This window comes from Anser cygnoides, chromosome 2 (assembly GCF_040182565.1).
Source record: "Anser cygnoides isolate HZ-2024a breed goose chromosome 2, Taihu_goose_T2T_genome, whole genome shotgun sequence".
Taxonomy (NCBI): domain Eukaryota; kingdom Metazoa; phylum Chordata; class Aves; order Anseriformes; family Anatidae; genus Anser; species Anser cygnoides.
Window position 1 is genome coordinate 136,465,336 of NC_089874.1, and position 25,389 is coordinate 136,490,724.

Below are 25,389 nucleotides of genomic sequence, written 5' to 3' on the forward strand. Positions count from 1 at the left end.
TTGCTTGTTTGTTTTTTCTGGTTTTAAATTAAAAAAAAAAAAAAGTATTATACAGAGTATATCCATTTTCTGTATGAACTTGGTGTACCTATTTTGTATACATAGTGTATTTTGAACAATTAAATACTAAATCCCATTTAGTTATTTTTCCACTGTGACACAAAGAATGACACAAAAATGTATTTCATTTACTCTGTCATTATATATAAGCTAATATGTATACTGCAATATTTGCAGATTGTTTTGCTGATATGTATATATATTTGGAAACAGTAGGGAGACACAAGCAGTTTATTATATATATAAAGTATGTACACTCTGTATATCATTTAGTATACCTACACCCACATGTGTATACTTCTTTAAAAAATACTCTATTTTAAACTGACCAGCAGATTAGTGTGAAATTTAAACTAGCTTGCTTGAAATTTGACAAGGGAATATACAGCAGGACTGTCTTAGGACTGTCTTAGGGTGACTCAGTGATCGTTGCTGAAATTCATTAAGGACATGTGAGTTTAGAAGAGTGTATGTCTTTTCAGGCAGTGTTCTACTGGTTCTGCATATTCTAGGCATAATTTAGAAGAAGTCAAGAGCCTGATAAAAAAACATCTTTGAATGGAGCCCACATTCTTTTATAAAACATATCAGCTTCTGCTTTAAAAGGGGAGGACATGCAGAAGGTAAGACTTTTTGCTTTACCACATGTATTTATTATCATTTATACAACCATTTAGTAAATAGCTTGAAATGGGTATAATTAATTACTTCAGATATTCTTAATTTTCTTTCTAAAACATGATGTAAGGATCTTTCCACTTTTTTTTTCTCGTAGTTTTAATTACTAGTAATAAAAGATTTCACAAATTATTCTGACTCATGTATCAATACCAACATCTCTAAAAAGTGAGAAGTCGAGCAGTTGGAAAATATCCTAGGGGAGGTAAGCATGCTGCTTCCCCAGAAGGTGTAAATAAGGTTCTGCAAATATACTGCTTACCATTTTGTTTCATGCTTTGAGGAAACCCTGCTGTGACAGTGAACCTAAAAAGACTAAAAACATGTACACTTACGTTGAGACTTTAGCTCCCAGGATTAATTTCTGTCCATCTCCTGGGATTAACTTCTTCAGCATGCAGGTCTACTAGCGAATTTTTATACTATTCTCAGATGACATTTGCATTCAGATAGTAATGAAGCCACATCAGTTAGCAGACTGAAAAGTTCTATTTTGTATGCATTCATGGCCATCTTTAGATACTAATCATTTTAAATAAATCAAATTAAAAGTATATTGGAATTTTTAATTTTGTTATAAAAGATCTTCATAAATGATTTTTTCTCAGAAAACTCACACCAGTCAAAAGGTTTGAAAATAAAATGGTTATTCTTGGAACATTACAAATGACTAGGATACTAAATAACATTTAATCTATTTCTCCAGTAGTCTCAATGCATTTGCAAATGTTGCACATACTGTAGCAGCCATATCTATTTATATTTTTTCCTGTCTTCTTTTTGTTGCTGTTTTTGGTTGTTGCTGTGGGAACAATAAGCTGTAGAAGTATTTAAAACTTATTTCTGAAGGCTGTGAGAATGAACACATGCTGAGACTGAGTGTTTGAATATGTGTGTGACAAGAGCATGTATCACATATTTATCATCTTTCTTGCATGGTCCTGTCCTTAACGGTCATTCATGTGAAGGGAATGGACATCTTTCTACCACTCCTGAGTGAGTGCCAGGGTAGGAAAGGATAAAAATAAAAGGGCTTTAATTGAGGCTGAGTCCATATTAAAATCAAATTCTTGCCTTTGACAACAAATGTAGATTTTGACTTAAAGCCATTCAGCTAAAACGCTGGCTTGTTAACACTGCAGTTACTTTTGTTTTGAAGAGAAGTTTTTGTTATTGTTGTTGTTGTTGTTGTTTTTTTAATTTCCTCTAACATCCTGTGTATCCTACTATAATGAGAAATATGTGCAATTACTAGGAGGAAGGTCAAAGTCATGCTGCCAATATTCACAATAGATGTAACTTGCCATGGGGCAGAAATCTGCACGGGTCCTGCAGATCACTGAAATCAACCAAATAGAACCACGCAGAATTTAATTTATGTATGAAGCATGTGTTGGCACTCTGCAGGGATAATTTTTTACCCAGTTTCAGTTAAATTACTGAGATTAATTATATCATGCTCTAATTTAATTTACACTAAAGCCAGGTACAAGTTGTTATTCCTATCCTACTTAGTACATATATATGACTAAGATTTTTTAAAAGATAAAGTGACATAGCATTGTATATATATTTGGGAATTTTATGTGAGTAGTTCTTCTTTCTTTATGGTTGTTTTGTTTGTTTAGTTCCTATTAAGAGAAAAAATCATGATAGAATTTTCCATATTTTTTTTTCTTCGACTGATGGTGACAGAACTGGGAATTAAGAATCCTAACTGGCAAAGTGATTAGGAGAAGGAAAAAAATCATTAAAAATTCTATGATCTGAGAAGCAGATATGATTTCTTAGAAGGTTATAGACTTCAACAGGAGACTTGGTCCAAGCGTATATCATATTTTAAATGGAGGCAATGTTGAACTGGAGATAATAAATAGGGAGAAAGTGACATAAAGAAAAATCTTTTGTTTTACTTTGTTAAAATTTACACATATGAAATGCTATGATCTATTGGATATTTCTGCTGTCATCAGAGGGTATATCCATACACCTGTTTGTTTTACTTTATACAGAGGAACCACTGCAAGAATCTATGGCACTCAGAGAATGCTGTCATTTTGACACTAGTGACTCTTGCCATCAGCATGGAGATAGAGGCCTCAGAACCTGCTGTGGAGGGGAAGCCTCCAGGATGAAAGATTGTAGAGAGCAGCTCCAAGGGTGCTGGAGAGGCTAAGATGGTTGGGCAAATAAGCTGTCCTCTTGGGCCCCACAGCAGAAGAGAGCCTAGGCAAGAGGATACTTAAAGAGGAAGATAAAGGCAGGAGATAGCTAGTCCTGCCAAAGTGCAGAAGAACTTGAATGTGGGGATGTTAGATGGGGCAGAGGCTGACCGTGGTCGTATGTCCCAGCACACTTTCCCTGCTGTTGGTAAGGAGCTCAGCAGGACTCCAACCTGGGGGGACAGAAGCTAGCACAGGCCGGGAGAAGGGGAAATGCCGTATGTCCCGTGCCTTTCTATGGCTTCCCTGTAGAAAGCAGAGAGCTGAGCACAAAGTCACTGGGGACAAACTGGTCGCACAGCTGCTCTGTCACATCCTACACTCAAGCAGGTGCGGGACCATTATCCCTCTCCCTGTGTCAGCCAGCACGGCGAACCCTATTAGCAATATAAGTGATCATTAAAAACACAAAACAGCTAAGAACTGTCTGTTCATATATATCATGCCTGTTAGTTCTTCATGAAGCTCAGGCCCTAATATTTTTACTGATTCTGTTAGAACTGCTAGCTGGTGTAAAGCTAATGACATTAACCCTATGCAATATTGCTTACACACCTTCAGTTTCCTGAATAGACAGTGCTTACCCCATTTTCTTATCAGTTCCCCAACTGCATCAATAGAAAGGAGATATATATATAACTCTTATGGTAAGGGAAATAAATATATGTTTACATATTACCATATTACCCATGACACGTTCAAAATTTAAGTTGTGCAATCCTTTGTGGATTACCATATTTAAATCAACAGGAAGGTGTTTGTCCTGTCATATGACAGGGATAGCCTACACCAGTAACTACCTTCTCTGAGCGTAATACTGAACTGCTCCCCCAGCAGGCATCTGTGCTGCTGAGATAGATTTCCTTGGACCCCAGTTGGTGCTATTATTTGGAAGCAGTTATTACTTCAGTTCTCCTTCTCTAATCTGAAATTGCATGGTTTCAACATTGCAGGCAATATATCTCTAACTACAAAGGAACTCTATGAGATTAACTCAGATATAAACATCAACATTTGGTCAGATTGATTCCACCCCCTGAGTCTGCTGGCTTCTGACTTAGGTCTTTTTATTTAGGCCCATGGCAAAACATTAATTGTAAACTACAAGATACAGATTTAATTCTGTGTACAGAATCAGAAAGCATTCATCGTTTACTTGAACTAGAGACTTAAACCTGTCCACTACGATAAAACATTTTGCACAAACAAAATTGTTCTGTTAATTTAGCTGGTTCTTTTTTGATCTTTCTGTTTTCATCTTTTCCCCAACCTGATATTTTAGCTGTAGATGTTTCCAGTTACTGGTGTTAAATGCTCAGCATTTTTTGAAATGCAAACCACTTAGGAAAGAGTCTAAATATAGACTTTAAAAAAAAAAAAAGAAAATGGCCTCAAGAACATATGGTTTAAGCATTTTGAAGTACAGAATTGACAGGGTAAAGCACAAATTATTCTCTAGACTTGAGAACGCAGACACTGTGAGAAAGTCTTTCATTAGACAGTCATATACTACTCTTAAAAAAAAAAAAAGTTATATATGAGGTTTCCTTATATTTTAGGGTTAGCTTACATTTTACTTTTCAACAATAATATATTAATATTCTCCCTAAAAGATAAAGAAATACATAATTATGTAAAGTTCTTGTCTCATTCTCAGGAAACCATGACAATATACATAGTACTTGGGAGTGTGATTTTTCCAATTCTGTTTGCCTCTGAAAAGGCGGAAAGAGGAGGGGTCAGCACAATAATGATATCCTACAGAATGTCTGTGGGAAAAAGTCAGATTTCTTAGAACCACTGTCTTGGAGAAAAAGTCTCCACAAAGTGGTCCTAGCAGCCAACAGAGACTCTAAGATCCAACTTGAGATTTGGAGTGCCGAGCCTAGTACCGTCTTCAAACAGCAAAAATGCAACTTTCTATTTAATGGGACAATTTGAGGGTCATAGATTTTTTTTTTTTTAGATATTCACAGATAATTCTCTTTCCTAAATTATTTCTACTGTCTCAGACTGATAACAATATAGTTTCAAGCTATTCTTCTCTTTTTTTTTATTTTGTGTGTGTGTGCGTGTGTGAACTGATTTTACCTTTTATGACAATTTATTTGTGATCAAAGAGATAATTTCCTATTTTTTTTAACCTGGCATGTTTAACAGTATGGATTTTCATAAGGTCTCCATAGCAAGCGGACCTGAAATGAACCCGAAATTCAGGCTGTGGTGTGAAATCTCCTAGGAGGTCATAAAGCAGTTTCTTTATAATTAGCATTAGTGCTATTAGTATTATTTTTACGGTATACATTTTTAAAGAAATACTGTCTTTCTGATAGATGATAGAGAACAGAAAAAGATGTATAGGGGATAAAAATAACACTAGAATATGTTGAATCATTTCCTTTTTCCCCCTTTTCAATAACTGTCACATAGAAAATTTATATGAAGCTCTCTCAGATTCAGGACCCAGACTTAAAATCTGCTAAGCTTCCTGCTAAGAGAAGGGAAGGTAGGAGCTAGATTTATTTGTTGTGTGTGAGGTCTTTCCTTTTTCCTTTCCTTTCCTTTCCTTTCCTTTCCTTGCCTTTCCTTGCCTTGCCTTGCCTTGCCTTGCCTTGCCTTGCCTTGCCTTGCCTTGCCTTGCCTTGCCTTGCCTTGCCTTGCCTTGCCTTGCCTTGCCTTCCCTTCCCTTCCCTTCCCTTCCCTTCCCTTCCCTTCCCTTCCCTTCCCTTCCCTTCCCTTCCCTTCCCTTCCCTTCCCTTCTTTCCTTTCTTCCTTTTTCTCTCTCCCTTCCTTCCTTCCTTCCTTCCTTCCTTCCTTCCTTCCTTCCTTCCTTCCTTCCTTCCTTCCTTCCTTCCTTCCTTCCTTCCTTCCTTCCTTCCTTCCTTCCTTCCTTCCTTCCTTCTTTCTCTCGTTCTCTCGTTCTCTCGTTCTCTCTTTCTCTCTTTCTCTCTCTCTCTTTCTCTCTTTTCCTCTCTTCCTCTCTTTCTCACACAGTAACTGTATGTGAGGTGTTGTGGGATGAGGAAAATAATCATGAAGAGGCTGACCCACATTTTCTATATGCACTTGTTCAAACCACATCCATCTGCCCCAAACAAAACAAAACAGAACAAAACAAAAACCTTTCTAGCATGCTGCAGAAAGAGGAAAAAAAAACACTCATGGAAACATCATTAGCTTCAACATATTAATGAGTTTAAAAAACCCATGTTAACCCACTACTCTCAGTATACAGGTGTCTTATCCAATGAATCCAGTTTGGGAAGACAGTAATAAATTTTTTGTTGTTGTATAACCAGAGACAAAGGCCTCTAGATGACAACAACAATATTAATAATAATGGTGTGGTCTGTTCCTTTTCTATGCATACCTGCAATGGTTACAGAAATTGTCTGTGAGGGGCCATTCTGTCTTTCAGCTAAATGTTTCCTTGGCAATAAAGTTAATGTAACAGACAATGTGAACTTTCATCATTCATTTCCATGCAAAGTCAGCCAGTTTAGTTTTAACAGTTCTCATTAGCAGTTTAAGATTGGCTGATAGCGAACTGAGGCAGATGGCAAATGCAAGCAGTTTGTTCTACTGGCCGAGTATGTGGGAAATAACCTCCAGTTGTAGTTCAAATGGATAACTGAGTTTGCAGCTTCCCTAGCTACTCCACATAGGCTTGCAATGGTCTGTGTTTGCCTACAGAATGATGGAAGCATTATGCAACTTAGTGGACCTTGTTACACTTCATTTTTGATTTACTGCCTGCATCATGATCATTTCTGTTTGGCAAATAAGCCACAGTGTAAATACCACCTTGGATCTATAGACACTAAAAGCACTGTGTAAGATGTGCTTAACAGACTACATTTCCATTGCTTTAGTTAGGAATACTACAAAGTCCATCTCTTTGACTTATTCCTTAGCCTCTCTTTCAGTTAGCATAATAGTAGACTTGGCAATTTTAGGTCAAGACAGAAACTGAGAGTATGATATTGATAGCCCCTGGGATATATTAAAATGAGCCAACTAAACACACATCTAGGACATGGGGCTGGATTCATCCACATCTCTGCCTTCACCGAGTGCCAGTGTTTAAGTTTCCCTTTTAACAACATGTAAATTAAGCACTTTTCTCAAAGCTGAAAGGGTTTTCCATGAAAGCAAAAACAAACAAACAAACAAACAAACAACAACAAATAGAAAATGAGCTCATTAGCTTGCCAATGGTTAATATTTTCCAACATCTGGCTTCCAGATAGTACATGGGATCTATTAGACAGATCCACTTCTCATGTCTGTATATTCCTGTGCCTCATGACTGAGTCTTCACAAGCTACCCAGGGCAATTTATGGATGCATATATTGCATCTCTTCAATAACCGAAGGGGTCTTTCTATTCCCAAATGCAGCTCTACATCCATAGCTCTACATACCATAGTAATACTTTTAAGTACACACTGAATGTTTCAGAGTTATCATTTTATGCAACAACTTGGGGTGACTGGACATGGAACAAGTGGTTGTATGCACACCAAACAAGTATAATCCATGTAAGATTTGGAAAGCTTGAAAACAGATTACCCTGTTAAATTCTAACAGCATAACATGCACTTACTATTGGGGAAAGAGTGATTTGCTTTCTAAATACTGAAAACCTTGAGGTTTAGCAATAAAAACTATTATATGTGTATGAGTTGACTCCTGAATTTCAGGGAGAATGGTGAAATGAAAAAAATCATTAGTTACTCCATTTGTCTGTAGCTTTCAAAGTTCTTTTAAATATTTTCTGGCATCTTCAGCATTGTGAAATGCTATAAATGTAATTGTTTGTTTGTTTGCCATATTTTATAATAGTGCTAATTACCTCTTTTGCATTCAAATAGATTTAGTTTAAAACAGAAGTTGGGCTTCTTTAACCTTACAACCACACATAAACAAAGCTGTAACTTCAACAAGTTAGGTCTCTTTAGCCTGGAAACAAGATATGACCAAGATCCATAAAATTATTAATGGCATAGATAAAATGATTAGGGAAATACTTCCTCATAATATGAGTATCAGTGTACTTAAAGTGAATTTATAAATGGCAACTTTAAAAATCAAGAACAGATAGTTTTTCACATCTGCTTAAACTATAAAACTCATTGCCACAGGATGTTGTGGATACTAAATGCTTACACAGGTTAAAAAAGAGATTACACCAGTTCATGAAAGGAAATCCCTCAAAGGCTATTAAACACAAAAATATGGCCTCTGGCTCAGAAAGTCAATGAGTCACAGATTGTTGGAAGCTAGGAGTGAATATGCCAGGGTTTTTGTTGCCATATGCTTGTCCTTGCTTTTATCCTCTTTCCTAGGTATCAGCTAATAGCCCTATTAAAAATAGGTTGTTTTCTAGGAACCCATGTTGTTAATTCTATGTTTAAAATATATAGATAAGTATGATACTATATATACATATAGGTATGTATATATATATATTATTTTTTTCAAAGAACACAATCAACTTTTACATATTAATCCTAGTACAGAACTGGAAAACAAGCATGTGATGACTACTAGGTCACACTGCTTGATTGCAGATTAAATTCAATGTTAATAGAAACTTATTAAAATAATCAAGTAAGCAAGAGCACTAGGCTTTATGAAATGAAATTAATGCTAAAATTGTAATACAGAGCTTCCTTTAATCTGAAGTGCTTAGCTTGCTTTCTACCTAACCATAGCATATGACGTGCACTGTTTGAGACGCGAATCTCCCTTGAGAGACATGGTTTTCACAACTCCACTAGTTCATATTTCCAGCAGCATATATCTGCTGCACCATGACAACCACATTGGCAGCCAAAAGAAATTTACTACAAGTTGATCTATGCACTTCAGAGATTAAGATTTTCATAAATTTTTCCTGGCTGCCAACAAAGAGCCCACAGCATAATCTATGCACTAACTAGAGTCCAAGTATCTATCTACATTAGATACTGTATTTGCATCAAATCCCCAAAGCTTTTGCTTGGCAACATGAGAGATCTATCAACTGCATAGTACAAAGCGACAGAGTTTTGTTTTGTTTTGTTTGTCTGTAAAACTTGATAATTTTTGAGTACTAGAGTTAGCAAAAAATTATCAAATCCTTAAGATGAGTTTTGCACTCGTTTTCCCAAAGACAGATTCATGTATATAAGTTGCAAATGTTCCACATGAATGTAAGCATGCTACAAACATATTCTCCTTACACTTAAAAGTAAATGTACACCAAAAATACCCATTATTTCTGTAATAGAATATCATTTGCTGTTATTTATTGTTGTCTTTTTTTGTTTGTTTGTTTAGAAGACTTTTTTCTACAGAATTTCAGTGTTGTGTAGTAATTGCCATAGTAAATTTGCTACAGACATTAAAAAAAACATGCATGTACCTTTTATTTCTATTTCTCTGGCAGATATAAATATGAGGATAAGAGTATCAAATGAACTCTACTGATCTACTATTTTATCTGAGGAAAGATTATACTTAGTTTTGCTAAGTATTTTTTGCCACTGGAAGTCAGACTTCTGCAGTCAGATTTTAGTCAGCAATTGGTACATTAAGCATCATGTCTAATCTGCTTGAAGTCTAAGCTCTCTAGACACCCTTGTTTTCCCCAAGAGCTACTTCTAAATCTTGCTGTTTAAAAAAGCTGCACATGTGTAAGTAGGTCAATCTTAAATTAATCTAGTTAAAAGTACTATACTCTCCATTCAAACTGGTTTAACACTCCCTTAAATAGGTTTAAATGCATTCAGTAATTTCCCAGAAAAAAAAATAACTGATTTAAAGAAGAGCTAAACTAACTTAAGTGCATTTAGCCAGACAAATCTAAAATCAATTTTGATAAACCAATGCAATTTTTGAAGTTGAAACAGAAGTTTATGCTTTAAGTTAAGGCCTTTTAGTTTCTGGCAGATAGCAAAAATGTCTTCAACCACTCTCAGGTGGAGAAAGGAAATATATATATTAAGAAGCCATAAAAAAATATGATGATATGTATTACTGATGGATTTGTCTATTAAAATATATCTTCATCCATGATGGGCTGCTCTCTGAAAGTCTTCTTTCTGATCTATTTACTCTGCCATAATTTTTAGGATTCCATCCAAGAGCTTTACTATATTTAATAGGAATTATTTTTGTAATAAAATATATAATAAATCCAGGTAAAAGAGATTAATGGAAAATATATAAGGTAAAAGTGAGGAGGAATAACAGTTGCATCTCAGTCACCATTCTCACCTGCTAGAAATAGTTTGTGTTTCATTCAACAAGCAGACAGCAGTGACATTGAACTCCAAAAATCATCATAGCCCTTTTATTCCCAGCTACTGCTTGCCAAGATGAAGCTTCTGAGCATAATCATTAGTTAGGAACCTGGCTTCAGTGGGTTGGGACTGCCAAAGATTATCACAATTTTACCCAAACTTCATCTACTAAATGTCTGCTGGTATTTACCAACAGAACTAGTCAAGACACACAGATTTCTAAAGATAAGCTAGCTTTATCTGAAGTCACTGTTCAGAAGACTGCTTTCAGTCTCTTCATCTGTTCCTCACTTAGGTCTTACTTCAGAAATTATAAATGATGAAAGGTCTGAGATTCATTTAGCTTTTGGTACTGCTCACTGTTAAGTTAATGGGAAGGGTGCAAAATGAATTGAGGTTAGTGCTTGTCCTCTTCAAGGCTTTCCAATGGATTCATCAAAATAATAAATAAATAAAGCAAGCAAGCAAGCAACACCCCTTACTCTAGAACACTCTAGCTAGTTATCCTATAATAGTGGACATATACATACTTTATCACCTCAAAAGCAACCTCAGTGTGTACACTGTTTTTAGCAACTCTGAGATCAGATGTTGCCTCCTCTCTTTCTCAAAAGTCCTGTAGTGGGATCCTAAGCAACCTTCATTCACAAGTATGAGGCAATGAAATCAAACCTAGTGTCCTGTATAAAATATATGTTTTGTTTTCTTTCTAATTTGAATGTTTTGAAGTAAACATAGGAAAATTGTCCTGCTGATTTTTTTTAATGATTCTATTACTATATACTATTGACAAAGCAGATCTGCAAGATAAGTTCTATTCATAATTGTGTTGTTATAGAAATACATCATCCATTTTTTCCAGTAGCAAATATCTATGCTCAGCATATATTATTTAAAATTTCCACAGATTTATAAATACTGCTGCTCAAAACCAAAGTAAAATGTGAAGAGTATAAGTAGAAACATATAATTGCCTGTTTTACAATAGGGAAAGCATCTTATCCCTAAGACCTTGAGAATGTATATACATCATGCTGCAGTAACTTGGAGGATAGGGGAGGAGGCTCTGAAGATTAACAACTACATAATGAAGCAGCATGTCCAGAAATCTACCACACTAGTTATTCTACTAGAATCTGATACTTCAACCTCTAATTGTATTGCAGTGCCTTAAAAACTTTACGTGTTCCAGATTTAAAAATGGCCAGATGAAAACAATGTGTGACAGAGCCCTGTTAAAGCCAACAAGAACACTACCAGCTTCAGTACAGGAAGACAGGGCACAGTAGAGGATTTTTATGCTAGCAGCTAACAGTAGAGGCAGTCCCTGCCTCCTCCCATCCCTGCCAATGACTTTGAATTTCTATACAGTGATTTCAAATATTTGCAATTGAAAGTATACTTTGAAAAAGACTTCTGGTTAAGGATTTTGACAATACTATACCTCCAAAATATTGCCACTCTTAGCAAGATATCATTGTCCTTTTCTGGATACATCATTCATTGTCTAAATATTTTTCACTCCAAAAATGAGGTGATGTATATCACCTAAATGGACTGGAGTCATAGGGGCAATGAAATCTCTTCCTCGCCTCCAGATTGATATATTGAGATTTCTTCCTTTTCCCTTTTTTTCCTTCTTTTTCTTTCCAGCACTTAAATTCAGGAGAAAATAAAGTGTTTTTGTTTGTTTGTTTGTTTGTTTGTTTTTAATAAATACTGATTTTTCAAATAAATACTTATGTCAGTTGACATTGCTTATTTTCATCTGGTTTTTTGTTGTTTACATCTCTAATTGTACATACTGTATGACCTCTATTTCCTTATTTTATATGTTTGTCTTGTTAATAATCTAAACTGTGCTCTCTGTGAAATATTTTCCTGTGATTTTCACATCCTTTCTGACTTCCTGTTCCTGACTAGTGTTTCACTTTCAATGTTTGTTTCACAGTATCACAGATTTCTAGGTTGGAAGAGACCTCAAGATCATCGAGTCCAACCTCCGACCTAACACTAAGTACTCCACTAAACCATATCGCTAAGCTCTACATCTAAACGTCTTATAAAGACCTCCAGGGATGGTGACTCCACCACCTCCCTGGGCAGCCCGTTCCAATGCTTAATAACCCTTTCGGTAAAGAAGTACTTCCTAACATCCAACCTAAAACTCCCCTGTCGCAACTTTCGCCCATTCCCCCTCGTCCTGTCACCAGGCACGTAGGAGAACAGACCAACCCCCACCTCTCTACAGCCTCCTTTAAGGTAACTGTAGAGAGCGATAAGGTCGCCCCTGAGCCTCCTCTTCTCCAGGCTGAACAAGCCCAGCTCCCTCAGCCGCTCCTCGTAAGACTTGTTCTCCAGACCCCTCACCAGCTTCGTCGCCCTTCTCTGGACTCGCTCAAGCACGTCCATGTCCTTCCTGTAGCGAGGGGCCCAAAACTGAACACAGTACTCAAGGTGCGGCCTCACCAGAGCCGAGTACAGGGGCACAATCACTTCCCTAGACCTGCTGGCCACACTGCTTCTTATGCAAGCCAGGATGCTGTTGGCCTTCTTGGCCACCTGGGCACACTGCTGGCTCATATTCAGCCAACTATCAACCAATACTCCCAGGTCCCTCTCGGCCAGGCAGCTTTCCAGCCACTCATCTCCCAGCCTGTAGCTCTGCTTGGGGTTGTTGCACCCCAGGTGCAGGACCCGGCACTTGGCCTTGTTGAACTTCATACAGTTGACCTCAGCCCATCGCTCCAGCCTATCCAGATCCTCCTGCAGAGCCTTCCTGCCCTTGAGCAGATCGACACACGCACTTAGCTTGGTGTCATCTGCAAACTTACTGAGGGTGCACTGGACGCCCTCATCCAGATCATCGATAAAGATATTAAAGAGGACCGGCCCCAGTACCGAGCCCTGGGGGACACCACTAGTGACCAGCCTCCAACCAGATTTGACTCCATTCACCACAACTCTCTGGGCCCGGCTATCCAGCCAGTTTCTAACCCAGCGAAGCGTACGCCAGTCCAAGCCCCGAGCAGCCAGTTTCTTGAGGAGAATGTTGTGGGGAACTGTGTCAAAAGCCTTACTGAGGTCAAGGTAAACCACATCCACAGCCTTTCCCTCATCCACCAAGCGCGTCACTTGGTCATAGAAGGAGATCAGGTTCGTCAAGCAGGACCTGCCTTTCATAAACCCATGCTGACTGGGCCTGATCGCCTGCTTGCCCTGCAAGTGCCGCGTGATGACCCTCAAGATAATCTGCTCCATGAGCTTTCCTGGCACTGAGGTCAAACTGACAGGCCTATAGTTCCCCGGGTTTCTTCCATCCTCTTCTCCTACTGCAGTTGCAAAGTGTTACCAAAATAATCTTGAGAATAAACAAACTAAACTTTCCCTGCAGCAGCCCATACAGTGCTGTGCTCCGCACTTGTAGCTAGAACAGCACTGGTATCGCACCAGTGTTGCATCTATTGCTGTGCAATAATGGCACAGCATCAGGAATCCCTCCAAACCCCAGCCAGCAGGCTGGGAGTGGGCAAGAGGTGTGGAGGAGGCATCACCAGGGCAGCTGACCTAAACTGAACAAGGGGATATTCCATGCCATGAGATGTCACACTCAGCAATAAAAGGTAGGAAAGGGGAAGGGGGGGGAGGGGGAGGCTCTCATTATGAAGATGTCTGTCCTCCCAAACAACCGCTATGTGTATTGAGGCCCTGCTTCCCTGGACGTGGCCAAACATCGCTTGTTGAAGGGAAATAGATATTTTTTTCCTCTCTCTGTGCTTTCAAGCAGTCTTTGCTTGTTTTGTTGTTGTTGTTGTTTTTTCCCTCTTTATTTTTCCTTGAATTAAATTATCTTTTTCACAACCCATGGGCCCCCTTTTTTTTTTTTTTTTTTTTTCCTTTCCAGCATACTTCTTGTCCTCCTCTTCTTCTTCTGAGGGGGAGTGAGAGCAGTTGTGGTGGAGTTCAGCAGCCCAGCAAGGTAAAACCAGCATTGTTTGCAATCACCAACAGCACTATGGAAGTTCAGAGAAGAGTTCACTACAGTTTAGCTGGAGTTAAGGTACCAGCCGTACTCAACTTATAGGTTATCCAGAAAAAAAAAGAAATAGATCATTATAGAGAGTCTGCAAGTGTTAATTTGTGTGACCAGAGTGTTTTTTTTCTGAGCAACAGGCCCATTAGTCTCTACTCCTACAAAAGTCTTATTCACTCCCCAGAATGAGGGAAAAGTGAAGACCCCCTCAAAGCATAGATCCTTTTCGCCAGCTTGTTAAAATAAGTATACAAGCCACAAAAAATGACCCTGAAGTGATAACAATGGAAAGCAGCACTAAGCTGCAGAGATTATGTGTTTCTGTTGAAAACGACCCCTCAGTCCAGAACGTTATTGAAACCAAGCAAAACAAAATAAAATCAAGAAAGCATGATAAGAAAATGACAACAACAACAAAAAAACCAGTAACAACAAATCACCCAGAGTATGAGGACACTGCTATTAACTAGTCAATATAAAGTAGTTTAGGAATAACTTTACTCAGAGTACTGAATTTGTGTACAATATTTTATATTCTTGTTTTGTGATCATTACATATATATAAAATAAAATAAAATAAAATAAAATAAAATAAAATAAAATAAAATAAAATAAAACAAAACATTTTAAAAAGGAAAGCTCTTTCTGAAAGCATTTCAAGGAGTTGCTTGTCTTTTCTGAGGTAGAGAGTATGCAAGCAGTTTTCATTAGCAGAACACTAAAAGGTGGAAAATCAGGCTAGTACTTTTCAAGAGGACCTAAGACTTGCATTTTGCTGCTAAATAACCAAGCTGGTCTATGTTTTCAAATCACTCTGGAATAATAGAATTGTAATCAGAGAAAATGATTATTTGGGGTGAGATTTAATTCAAAAACAAAAAACAAAAATTTATGACCAAAGGTTTTTACCCTTGTATTGGATTTCTAAAAACACTACATGGAGTTGACTATTGAAGGACTATGGCAGCAATGAAGCTTAAAAAAATGACACTCGCCTGGGAAAAATGACTCATGGCTAAGATCAGAAATATATTTTTCAACATTCTGCTTTTCAGTGTTCTGAGACTGAGCTCAAGATGATAGGGAGCCTAAGAGAGCTGTAAGTCTTTTCTTCCTGTCAATCCCAAATGGCATGCTTGTCTTCTTTTTCCACCTGGAAGTTTTTTCCAGTCACAAAACAACAACAACAACAACAACAACAAATGTGGACATTTCTTCAGGATTCCTAGACCTAAGCTAATGCAGTAAGACCATCAGCACTGGCCTACCTGATAACTGGAAGTCACAGACAAATAGCAACTCTGAGTACATATATCAACTGTATTTAGGTTGGTATTTCTAGGCTGACAATCACATAGTACTTTCATTTAGACAATAACTACGACCTAAGATCCAATGTATATACAATTTCAACAATGAAACTAGGATTTGCCAAAATTCTTCAGAACACTTGCATTGATAAGATATTTATTTTAATTTTAATGTATTTTGCAGAATTTTTGCAGTCATAAACTATTGTGGGTTTTCTATCTTGACTATCCCATTTTAACAGAAATCTGTCTCCCTCAAAAAGGATATATGAGCACATCAAAGTACGTTATTACACTTGCAAAACAATTTTCCTGTGATACCTGTTGACACTTCATGGCATAGATAACAAAACTTTTTTCTTATAAAGGTCGATCTTCTAAGATACATAAAAGCACAGTTTTAATGATAGTATCATTTTACTTTCACTTAAATTTTTCCTTCAAGATATTTTAAAATTAGTGAATACAAGAAATAGCTCTTGACAACTACTCTACAAAACACAACCACAAGAAAACACATTCAGAAATGCATGTCATTTTGCACTCTGAAAAATATCTAAGGTAAAGTAGAAGAAGATAGCCAGAAGGTCGCACATTTTCATAGAGACTAAAAGTATCCATATGTGGAACTGTTCCAAAGGAGTTATCACATTTTAAATTGACACCTTGCCTTCAACATACGCATGTCTGTAGATTTTCCTGAGTGCTTAAGCAATAACTTAAAAAAACATAGAACATTATGTGCAGTGTTGGTCTCCCACAGAGCCCATAAGAACACCTTCATTTAGCCTCACAATGCTGTGACTATTTACCTGAGCTGCACAAACAGAAGATTCCCACTGCTGTTTCTTTGATCTGAGATTGTGGAGGGCAAATATAAGCAGTGCAATACGTTTTGCTCCAGTAAGAATCTGGGGCTCAGTCTATAGGAAATAAGCTTCTTGAATCCATTCTGCTACTAAAGGCCTCCAAAATGCAGTATACTGCTCTTGCTTCACTGACCCTTACGCAATTCAAGTATTTCACCATCAGAATCATCACAATATCCTATTTATACCCCTGAACTATTAAGTTAAAACTTTGTTGTAAGCACAAGGCTACAAATACTTAGACTTGGAAGATGAAAAAGAGAGGAAGGAAAGGAGTTAAATAAAGTCCATAACTGTTCACAAATTTGGTTTAACATTCAAATACAACCGTTTTGCACTTAATTGTCATCTTTATCATCTTTTGTGTATCAATAGCATCTCTGTGCATCTGTACGTCCTCTTCTATGTGTCATTGTTTGCTGAAGAGACTCTCTCAAACCATGTAAATGAGTTAGAGAGATCTCCTAGGACAACTGGGGCCAAAGCAGGGTATGCACAATAAGTCTACACAAAGGCTTTTCCTTGATACTGTTCTGCAGAGATAGCTTTAAATTAGGCTTCTTAGATAACAGCAGTAATTTAATCACATGAATTTGGAGCTCAGCAAAGGCCAGATTATTCTTCTGCAAATAGTATCCTTAAAGAGTATCTGTAGTCTTCACTTAGCAAATTTTAGGTGTACCAACTGCATTATGTAGTCATTTCTTTGACTCTGAGGCATTTACAACTTAAATAAGGAATTATGAATCATAGAATGGTTTGGGCTGTAAGGGACCTTAAAGATTGTCTAGTTCCAAACTCCCTGCCATGGACAGGGACACCTCCCTCTAGACCAGGTTGCTCAAAGACCCATCAAACCTGGCCTTAAACACCGCCAGGGATGGGGCATCCACATCTTCTCTGGGCAGCCTGTGCCAGTGCCTCACCACCCTCTGAGTAAAGAATTTCTTCTTAATATCTAATCTAAATCTAACTTCTAGTTTAAAACCATTACTGCTTGTCCTATCACTACATTCTTTGCTAAAGAGTCCCTCCCCCACTTTCTCTTATGAGTTCCAAAAAAAAGGTTCAAAAGTTATTGGGAAGCACTAATTCTGTTCTTGGAATAGCACCCTTAAGAGTTGACTTTAAATGCTACCATTGAATCACCATTAAGTAAAACAGAAGACTAGGTTTTATACACATAGGTATTGGAGGGAAGTGTCAGTTGTTCTTAATCTCTCCTATATCACTTCTAATGAACATTCCATTTTCCCTAAACCTAAATAAAATTCACATGGCCAACAAGTTCAAAATGAAAGTTGTTTATGTAAACACTCATCAGTACAATGGTTGAATGAACACAAGCGTTCCTAACAAGAATTTAATGTGTTTCAAGAGAAACACTTTTTCACGCTCTAAGTTACATTTAGACAGAAACTTTCTGCTGTTAGAATCTTTTAGATTCCTAATAGACCAATTAACTGAAGATATTTCTAAAGCAACATAAACTTAGAAGAGAAAACTATGTGACTTTAAGGACAGGGAAGCATGGAAATAGCTGAAAAATCATGAGACACTTTAATTAATATTATTTATTTTGTTTAAACTGAAATCTTCTCTTACCATCATGATTAGGATTTCCCAAAGTCCATGGCTCATCTGAGTCAAAATGAGTGTCTCCCCCAATTCCTGGCCCAGGGAAATATGCATGGGCCAAAAATCCTCCCTCCCCATCAAAGGGAGAACTGTCTCCATGAAAACCTGATGCAAAAATGATTGTAATATCCACGTCCCTCTTGCCATTTTCTAATTCAATATAAGGAACTTCTTCAAATGTTAGAGGAGTTACATTCTGCCACACATCAAAGGCACGGCGAATGGCTTTACGAGTTTCAGCATCACCTACTTTTGGAGTGACGTTCTTAATGCTGAAAGAAACAGAGAAAGAGTAAATAGATTAAATTTTACAGAGTGGTAAGTGACACTGCTCACATCCATTTTTCCCTAGATAATTAAAAACACAGTGCTTTTAATAAAACATGCTAGTGTGGATTTATATTCCTTAAGAAAATTATTTTTAAACAAGAAGGTGAGAAATTACTGTGTAAATTTGTTTAGCCCTTTATGCTAGTTGTCTTTATATGTTAGCTGACTTATTCTCAGCAGTACAAAAATCTTATTTTTAGAACATCAAAAATATTTTTAAATGAACAAATTCTTAACAGTAGGATAACCAGATTAATCAACCACTGACTGTTTACCTCCTGGACCACAATTCGAATACATCACAGCTGAAGAATGGCATGTCATTTCTGATCAAAAGCTTAAAATGTTTCCAGTTAAATGATTTTTTAACTTCTTAGTGAGTCCACTAACAATAGCAGAGCTCCATACTGTGACTACCAACCAATTTTTACAAAGACTCAAAAATGGTTCTTGTTTCATTTGGAACTGGATAGATAATTCCTTATCACAAATAAAGCCTTTCTATTTTATAACAGGCTAAGACGTTCTTTAATAATCTGATTGCTTTTATTAATCTTTCATAAAACTGTAGAATTTGTCAGAAAAATCATTTTATAGAAAATCAATTTTATGCTAATTCATAAAAAAATATAGTTTAACAAAAATTTCAGTCTCCACTACTTCTACAGTTATACACACACAAAAAAAAAAGGCAAAGAAATGTCAGAATCACTGTTGAGTTCAAAATGGAACTAATCTGCATTACAGTGGAATTATCTTAAAAACAAACAAACAAAACCACCCTTATTTATTTATTTTTATTACTTAATTCAAGAAAAGAATGCCAATAATCAGATTCAGACCTATCCAATTTCCTCTGTCATTTCTACTTAATTCATGTGCACAACAAAGACTGTTTTATTATTATGTCTGTATTGAAACTGCTGCAATCAGATGCACTTTTTTTTCATTTGACATGTGCTTTGCTGAACATCCATCACAAGTTTTAGAAGTAACGTTCTGGAATGCATGTAAGATTTCTGTAAGTTTACACAACATGATGTGCTGATGGAGATCACAAATATTTCATTAATCAGCCTGAGAAGATTCATGTACTTGATTATATGATACTGAAAGTTTATAAAAATGGAAATAAACCTTTCAAGTCTAATTTAATTTTACATATATAGTATGTAAAATACTTATTGAATTCCTCCAGTTTCATCATGTTCTTTTAAAACTAACTTTGTCAGATCTTCAATGTCCTGCTTTGTATGCTTTGTAGATTTTTGTAGATTGCTTTGTATGCCTTTTTCTCCTGATTTTGTCTGGGATAGAGTTAATTTTCATCTTAGAGGCTCATATGTTTTTAGAGGCTCCTGTGTTTTAGGATTTTTTGATGAAAACAGTGTTGATAACACACCAATGTTTTTGGTTGTTGCTGATCGGTGCTTGCACAGACTCACGGACATTTCAGCTTCTTGTGCTGCCCTGCAAGTGAGGAGGCTGGGGATGCACAAGGAGCTAGGAGGGCACACGGCCAGGACAGCTGACCCAAACTGGCCAAAAGGATATCCTATACCAAATGGAGTTATGATCAGAAATAAAAGACTGGATGAAAGAAGGGGGAGGGGTGGGACATTTGGAGGAATGGCATTTGTCTTCCTAAGTAACTGTTATGCTTGATGATGATCTGCTTTCCTGGAAGCAGCTGAACACCTGCCTGCCAATGGGAAGTAGTAAATGAATTCCTTGTTTCACTTTGCTTGTGCACATAGCTTTTGCTTTACCTAATAAACTGTCTTTATCTTAACCCATGATTTTTTGTACTTTTACCTTTTTGATTCTCTCCCCTGTCCCACTGTGGGAGGCGTGAGTGAACAGCTGTGTGGTACTTAGCTGCCTGCTGGGGTAACAACACCTTTCCTCACAGTTATGTGTTCCTTAGTACTGACTCATCAGTAATTTTATGCTTACTGTTGTGTTGATTTTCAGGTAGTTAAAAATTGCTGGACACACTGGACCAAGTATCAGGCCCTGCAGAACCCCTCTCTAAAAGTTCCCTACTTTGTGAATTACTTTTTTAAGATGTTTTAGAGAGTTTGTAACCTACCCACCGTATGCACATTGAGAATGTACAGTATTTCACAACCAGAATGCCATACAGCACTAAATAAAAATACCTCACAAAAGCACACTTACACTGCCACTACCAGAAACTTAACAGCACTTAATGTGCTGCTTTCCTAAGAATACCACTATAATGTGGATGAATTTTTGCATTAGTCTAATCTTGCAGTGTACTCTGTAAGGCACATAAATTGTCCCAAGCACAGCTCACTGAAGGATTAGAGCCTCTGTTTCTGCATATACAGCAAATGAATAAACAGGTTTTTATAGAAAATAGAATATGTCTAGCAAAACTGCTATTTTTGACGTAGTAAAATTTCCTCTGATAGCTTCAATTTATTATTTAATTGTTTTCTGTTTAGAAATCAGTAATGGATCAAAGTCACACTTTGGGGTTATGCAAACAATCAAAAGGATACATGGAAACTGATGAAAACAGATTGGATAAAAACAGATTGGAATTTTGTACTGGTGGTAAACTGATCAATTGCTTGGTCTAAGAGGAATTGACAAACATTTTAAACCTCATCACTTTACATTTTCTTGCTTTTTCAGTGCACAGAATTAAGTTTTAGTCATTGATTACAAACGAAAAGTTGAGCCACTCAACTAGTTTCACACACATTAACTATGGGTGATTACCTATAGTGGGGGGCCTTTTCTAGGAGCTTCAGCTATCAAATTACTTTTGAAATAGCATTCTACATCTCAAGAGTCATTGTCAAGAAAAAGTATTTTTCAGAGCATACATTCTGTATTAGAACAAGACAGATTTCTGGCTTCCAAAATGGTCTTCTGGAGAGAGTAAGATTATAATGAAAAATGTAGCTTCTAAAAGAAATGAAATAAATCAGTATTTATTCCAATATAGGAATATTTCCAGAGATGGTTGTCCTTTTTAATGTGTTTAATACAAGTCAAGTACAATCCTAAAGGGGCAAATTCTAATGTTATTTGTAACACCAGTGTGGAAATTTTCTGGCTGGGAAGCTTGCATAGAATATAGATATGAAATCCAAACAACTTTACGTTTCTTTCATGGGGTTGATCTTCAAAGGGGAAGTATAGTACATGATAAATCCATACAATGTATCAACTATCAGGGATTTTACAGCTCATCTCTTAAAAGGTTTTGGTTTAGACATATCACTGCAGTAGCAGATAGTCTTATGTGATCCTTTCTCACATGGCTCTAGGTCTTAAAGATAGAAGTCACCTAAAATAGTAGTTGCTGTCACTGGTAACATGAAAAGAGGAGCTAGGCATCTTACACTCAAAGTGTCCATATAATGTGGCTCAAAAATATTGGGGACATGCCAGCTCAGAATCACTCGTATTGCAAGGTGGTAGCATAGCAAACCAGAAGCCATCATAATAAGAAAATGGTATTTCCTAAGAACTGCTTTCATAACCTCTCTGTCTAGTGATCATTTCACAGGAAAGAAATTCAATTGATAAATCTCCAGTGCTGACCTTGAAGTGATTTGCAATGAAACCTTATAAAGGGGCTGAAGACTGTACTTGCAATTCTTTCCAATGGAAGATTTTAGTAAGCAAATGGAAAATAAGTTGAAATATTTCTTTAGATGCCATTTTTTACAAACAAGTATACTGACTGACATTTTGCACTGATTTTGAAAGTTGTTATTCTTAGACAATCACAGACATATATTCATTGAATACAGTGTTTTGTGTTTATTATTGATGTTTAATGCAAACATGGTTTTCAACCTTGCAGTTGCTTTAGTCATAGTAATTTTTAAATCCATCTCTTGTAAAAGAAAGAAAAAGATTTCATCAGTGATATTCACTTTTCACATTTAAGTAGTATTTATACAGATACATGAAGAGTCTTGTTTGGGAGACTGCTATCCTGAAATTCTGCCTCCTCTTGATTTTAGAAAAGCTTTGGGTTTTCCTTCTACTCCTTCCCCTCTTCACCCAAAATAGCCTCCAAAAAAATCTTTCAGTGACAGATTTTTGGCTGCAACAGCTTCAGGAGCCTTGTAAGGCTGTCAGGATATACCTCACATGACTGTGTAGCATCACTCATCTGAAATTTAAATACAGTATATTAAGACTCACATATTTACCATTAAATTTCACTGTTTCGTTCCTTTTCTTATTGTCCTCAGAGCAGCTCATTATATTTTTCACATAAATTGCTACAATCCTGTATATAAAATCAATACTTCTGACCAAACCAAAACCCAAGAGACAGCTCAGCAAATGCTAGGTAAAGCTCAAAATACTTTTGCATAAAGCTTAGCATTATTGCTTACCTTAGCAGTAACAGTCTTCACAAGAGTTATAATAACTCACTGATAGACATGGTCTGTAGACTGTGATACTTTTATTCTTCCCTGCATGTAATAAATACTGTTCTTAAATTGGTTCTGTGCTCATTTGTGCATTAAATCCAGAGTACAGGATTAACAATATCTTACTACCCTGTTATGATTACACTGGATACTAATGGGTGCTTTTAGAATTATTAGGTAACTATAACGATGCAAGAGGACTCTAATTTTTCTAGAATGCGAATATATCAATTAAGTATAAATTTATAGATTATTTCTACAATGCCATTTCTTTCAAACATTTTAAGATTTTCCCAAAATTTGGGAAAAAATTCCTATTTTCCCACAAATGGGAAACTCTTTTCTAGAGAAAGAGAGGATACAGAAGAAAAAAGATCAGGAAATTTAACTGAATAGGTAAAAACATGCAGTCTGTAATCCATACGAAGTAGTCAGCCATTTCTAGATCTATACTCGATATGAAACAGTTAAGATAAAATAAATTGAAATATAGCTTAATTTTAAATAACTTGTTGAAACGTTAGCTTCTCATTGTCATTGCTGTCAATCAAACCTAGAATGAACTGAAGTTTTTCTTCTCCCCTTTTTTGTTTTTTTTCCTTTTTTCCCATCCCAGTCTTACTCATTTGAAACAAATAGATCACCTCTGGTTAAGGATATACTGCATTTTGTGCCATCATTTATCTACAGGCACTTTCCATCAAGTAACTTCATTAATCTTTCACTGATGTAGGTTTTCTTAGCTTCAACTTCTTTGCAGTCTCACTTTGCTAACTCTTTGTAGCTATAACCTAAAAACCTTTTTCATGTAAAATGTGATCTTGATTCATATAGCTCCTGCTCCAGCTGATTAAGCCCAAGTCAGATATATTGCTTTTGATCTCCTTGTTCTGTGACCACATTAAAAGTCAACCTACTGTTGCCACATCTATAATTCTCTTCTGTTTCATGGACAATACTCTCCCTATAATTTGTTAAAAGGAGCTGAAAAGTGACAAAGATGAGGTTTCCAAGATACAAAACTAAGATTGGCTACTGCCGTTAAAGAAAACAAAAAATGTTTTTATAAATACATCAACACAAAAAGGAGGACTAAGGAGAATCTCCATCCTTTACTGGATGCAAGGGGAAACTTCGTTACAAGAGATGAGGAAAAGGCTGAAGTGCTTAATGCCTTCTTTGCCTCAGTCTTTAGCGGCAAAACCAGTTGTTCTCTGGATACCCAGTACCCTGAGCTGGTGGAAAGGGATGGGGAGCAGACTGTGGCCCTCATAATCCATGAGGAAATGTTTGGCGACCTGCTACAGCACTGGGATGTATGCAAGTTGATGGGGCCAGATGGGGTCCACCCGAGGCTACTGAGAGAACTGGCGGAGGAGCTGGCCAGGCCGCTTTGCATCATTTATCGTCAGTCCTGGTTATCAGGGCAGGTCCCAGTCGACTGGCGGCTAGCAAATGTGACGCCCATCTACAAGAAGGGCCGGAGGATAGACCCGGTGAACTATAGGCCTGTTAGTTTGACCTCAGTGCGAGGGAAGCTCATGGAGCAGATTGTCTTGAGTGTCATCACGCGGCACTTCCAGGGCAACCAGGCGATCAGGCCCAGTCAGCATGGGTTTATGAAAGGCAGGTCCTGCTTGATGAACCTGATCTCCTTCTATGACAAAGTGACACGCTTAGTGGATGAGGGAAAGGCTGTGGATGTGGTCTACCTTGATTTCAGTAAGGCTTTTGACACCATTTCCCACAGCATTCTCCTCAAGAAACTGGCTGCTCATGGCTTGGTCTGGCATATGCTTCGTTGGGTTAAAAACTGGCTGGATAGCCGGGCCCAAAGAGTTGTGGTGAATGGAGTCAAATCCAGTTGGAGGCCAGTCACTAGTGGCGTCCCCCAGGGCTCAGTACTGGGGCCAGTCCTCTTTAATATCTTTATCGATGACCTGGATGAGGGGATCGAGTGCACCCTCAGTAAGTTTGCAGATGACACCAAGTTAGGTGTATGTGTCAATCTGCTTGAGGGTAGGAAGGCTCTGCAGGAGGATCTGGATAGGCTGGACCGATGGGCTGAGGCCAACTGCATGAAGTTCAACAAGGCCAAGTGCCGGGTCCAGCACCTGAGGCACAACAACCACAAGCAGAGCTACAGGCTGGGAGATGAGTGGTTGGAAAGCTGCCTGGCAGAGAAGGACCTGGGAGTATTGGTTGATAGTTGGCTGAATATGAGCCAGCAGTGTGCCCAGGTGGCCAAGAAGGCCAACAGCATCCTGGCTTGCATAAGAAGCAGTGTGGCCAGCAGGTCTAGGGAAGTGATTGTGCCCCTGTACTCGGCTCTGGTGAGGCCGCACCTCGAGTACTGTGTTCAGTTTTGGGCCCCTCGCTACAAGAAGGACATGGAGGTGCTCGAGAGAGTCCAGAGAAGGGCAATGAAGCTGGTGAGGGGTCTGGAGAACAAGTCTTACGAGGAGCGGCTGAGGGAGCTGGGCTTGTTCAGCCTGGAGAAGAGGAGGCTCAGGGGCGACCTTATCACTCT

At 37.5% G+C, this 25,389-nt stretch overlaps 1 protein-coding gene across 2 annotated transcripts in view; it reads right to left on the reverse strand.

Moving 5' to 3' along the window:
- MMP16 (matrix metallopeptidase 16) overlaps positions 1 to 25,389 on the reverse strand; it is a 203,038-nt gene that overhangs the window by 68,712 nt on the left and 108,937 nt on the right. For both annotated transcript variants that reach the window (XM_013172388.3, XM_013172387.3), the window contains one exon: positions 18,067 to 18,371. In XM_013172388.3, coding sequence (XP_013027842.1) covers positions 18,067 to 18,371 — 305 coding nt within the window. The remainder of the gene's footprint in view (positions 1 to 18,066; positions 18,372 to 25,389) is intronic.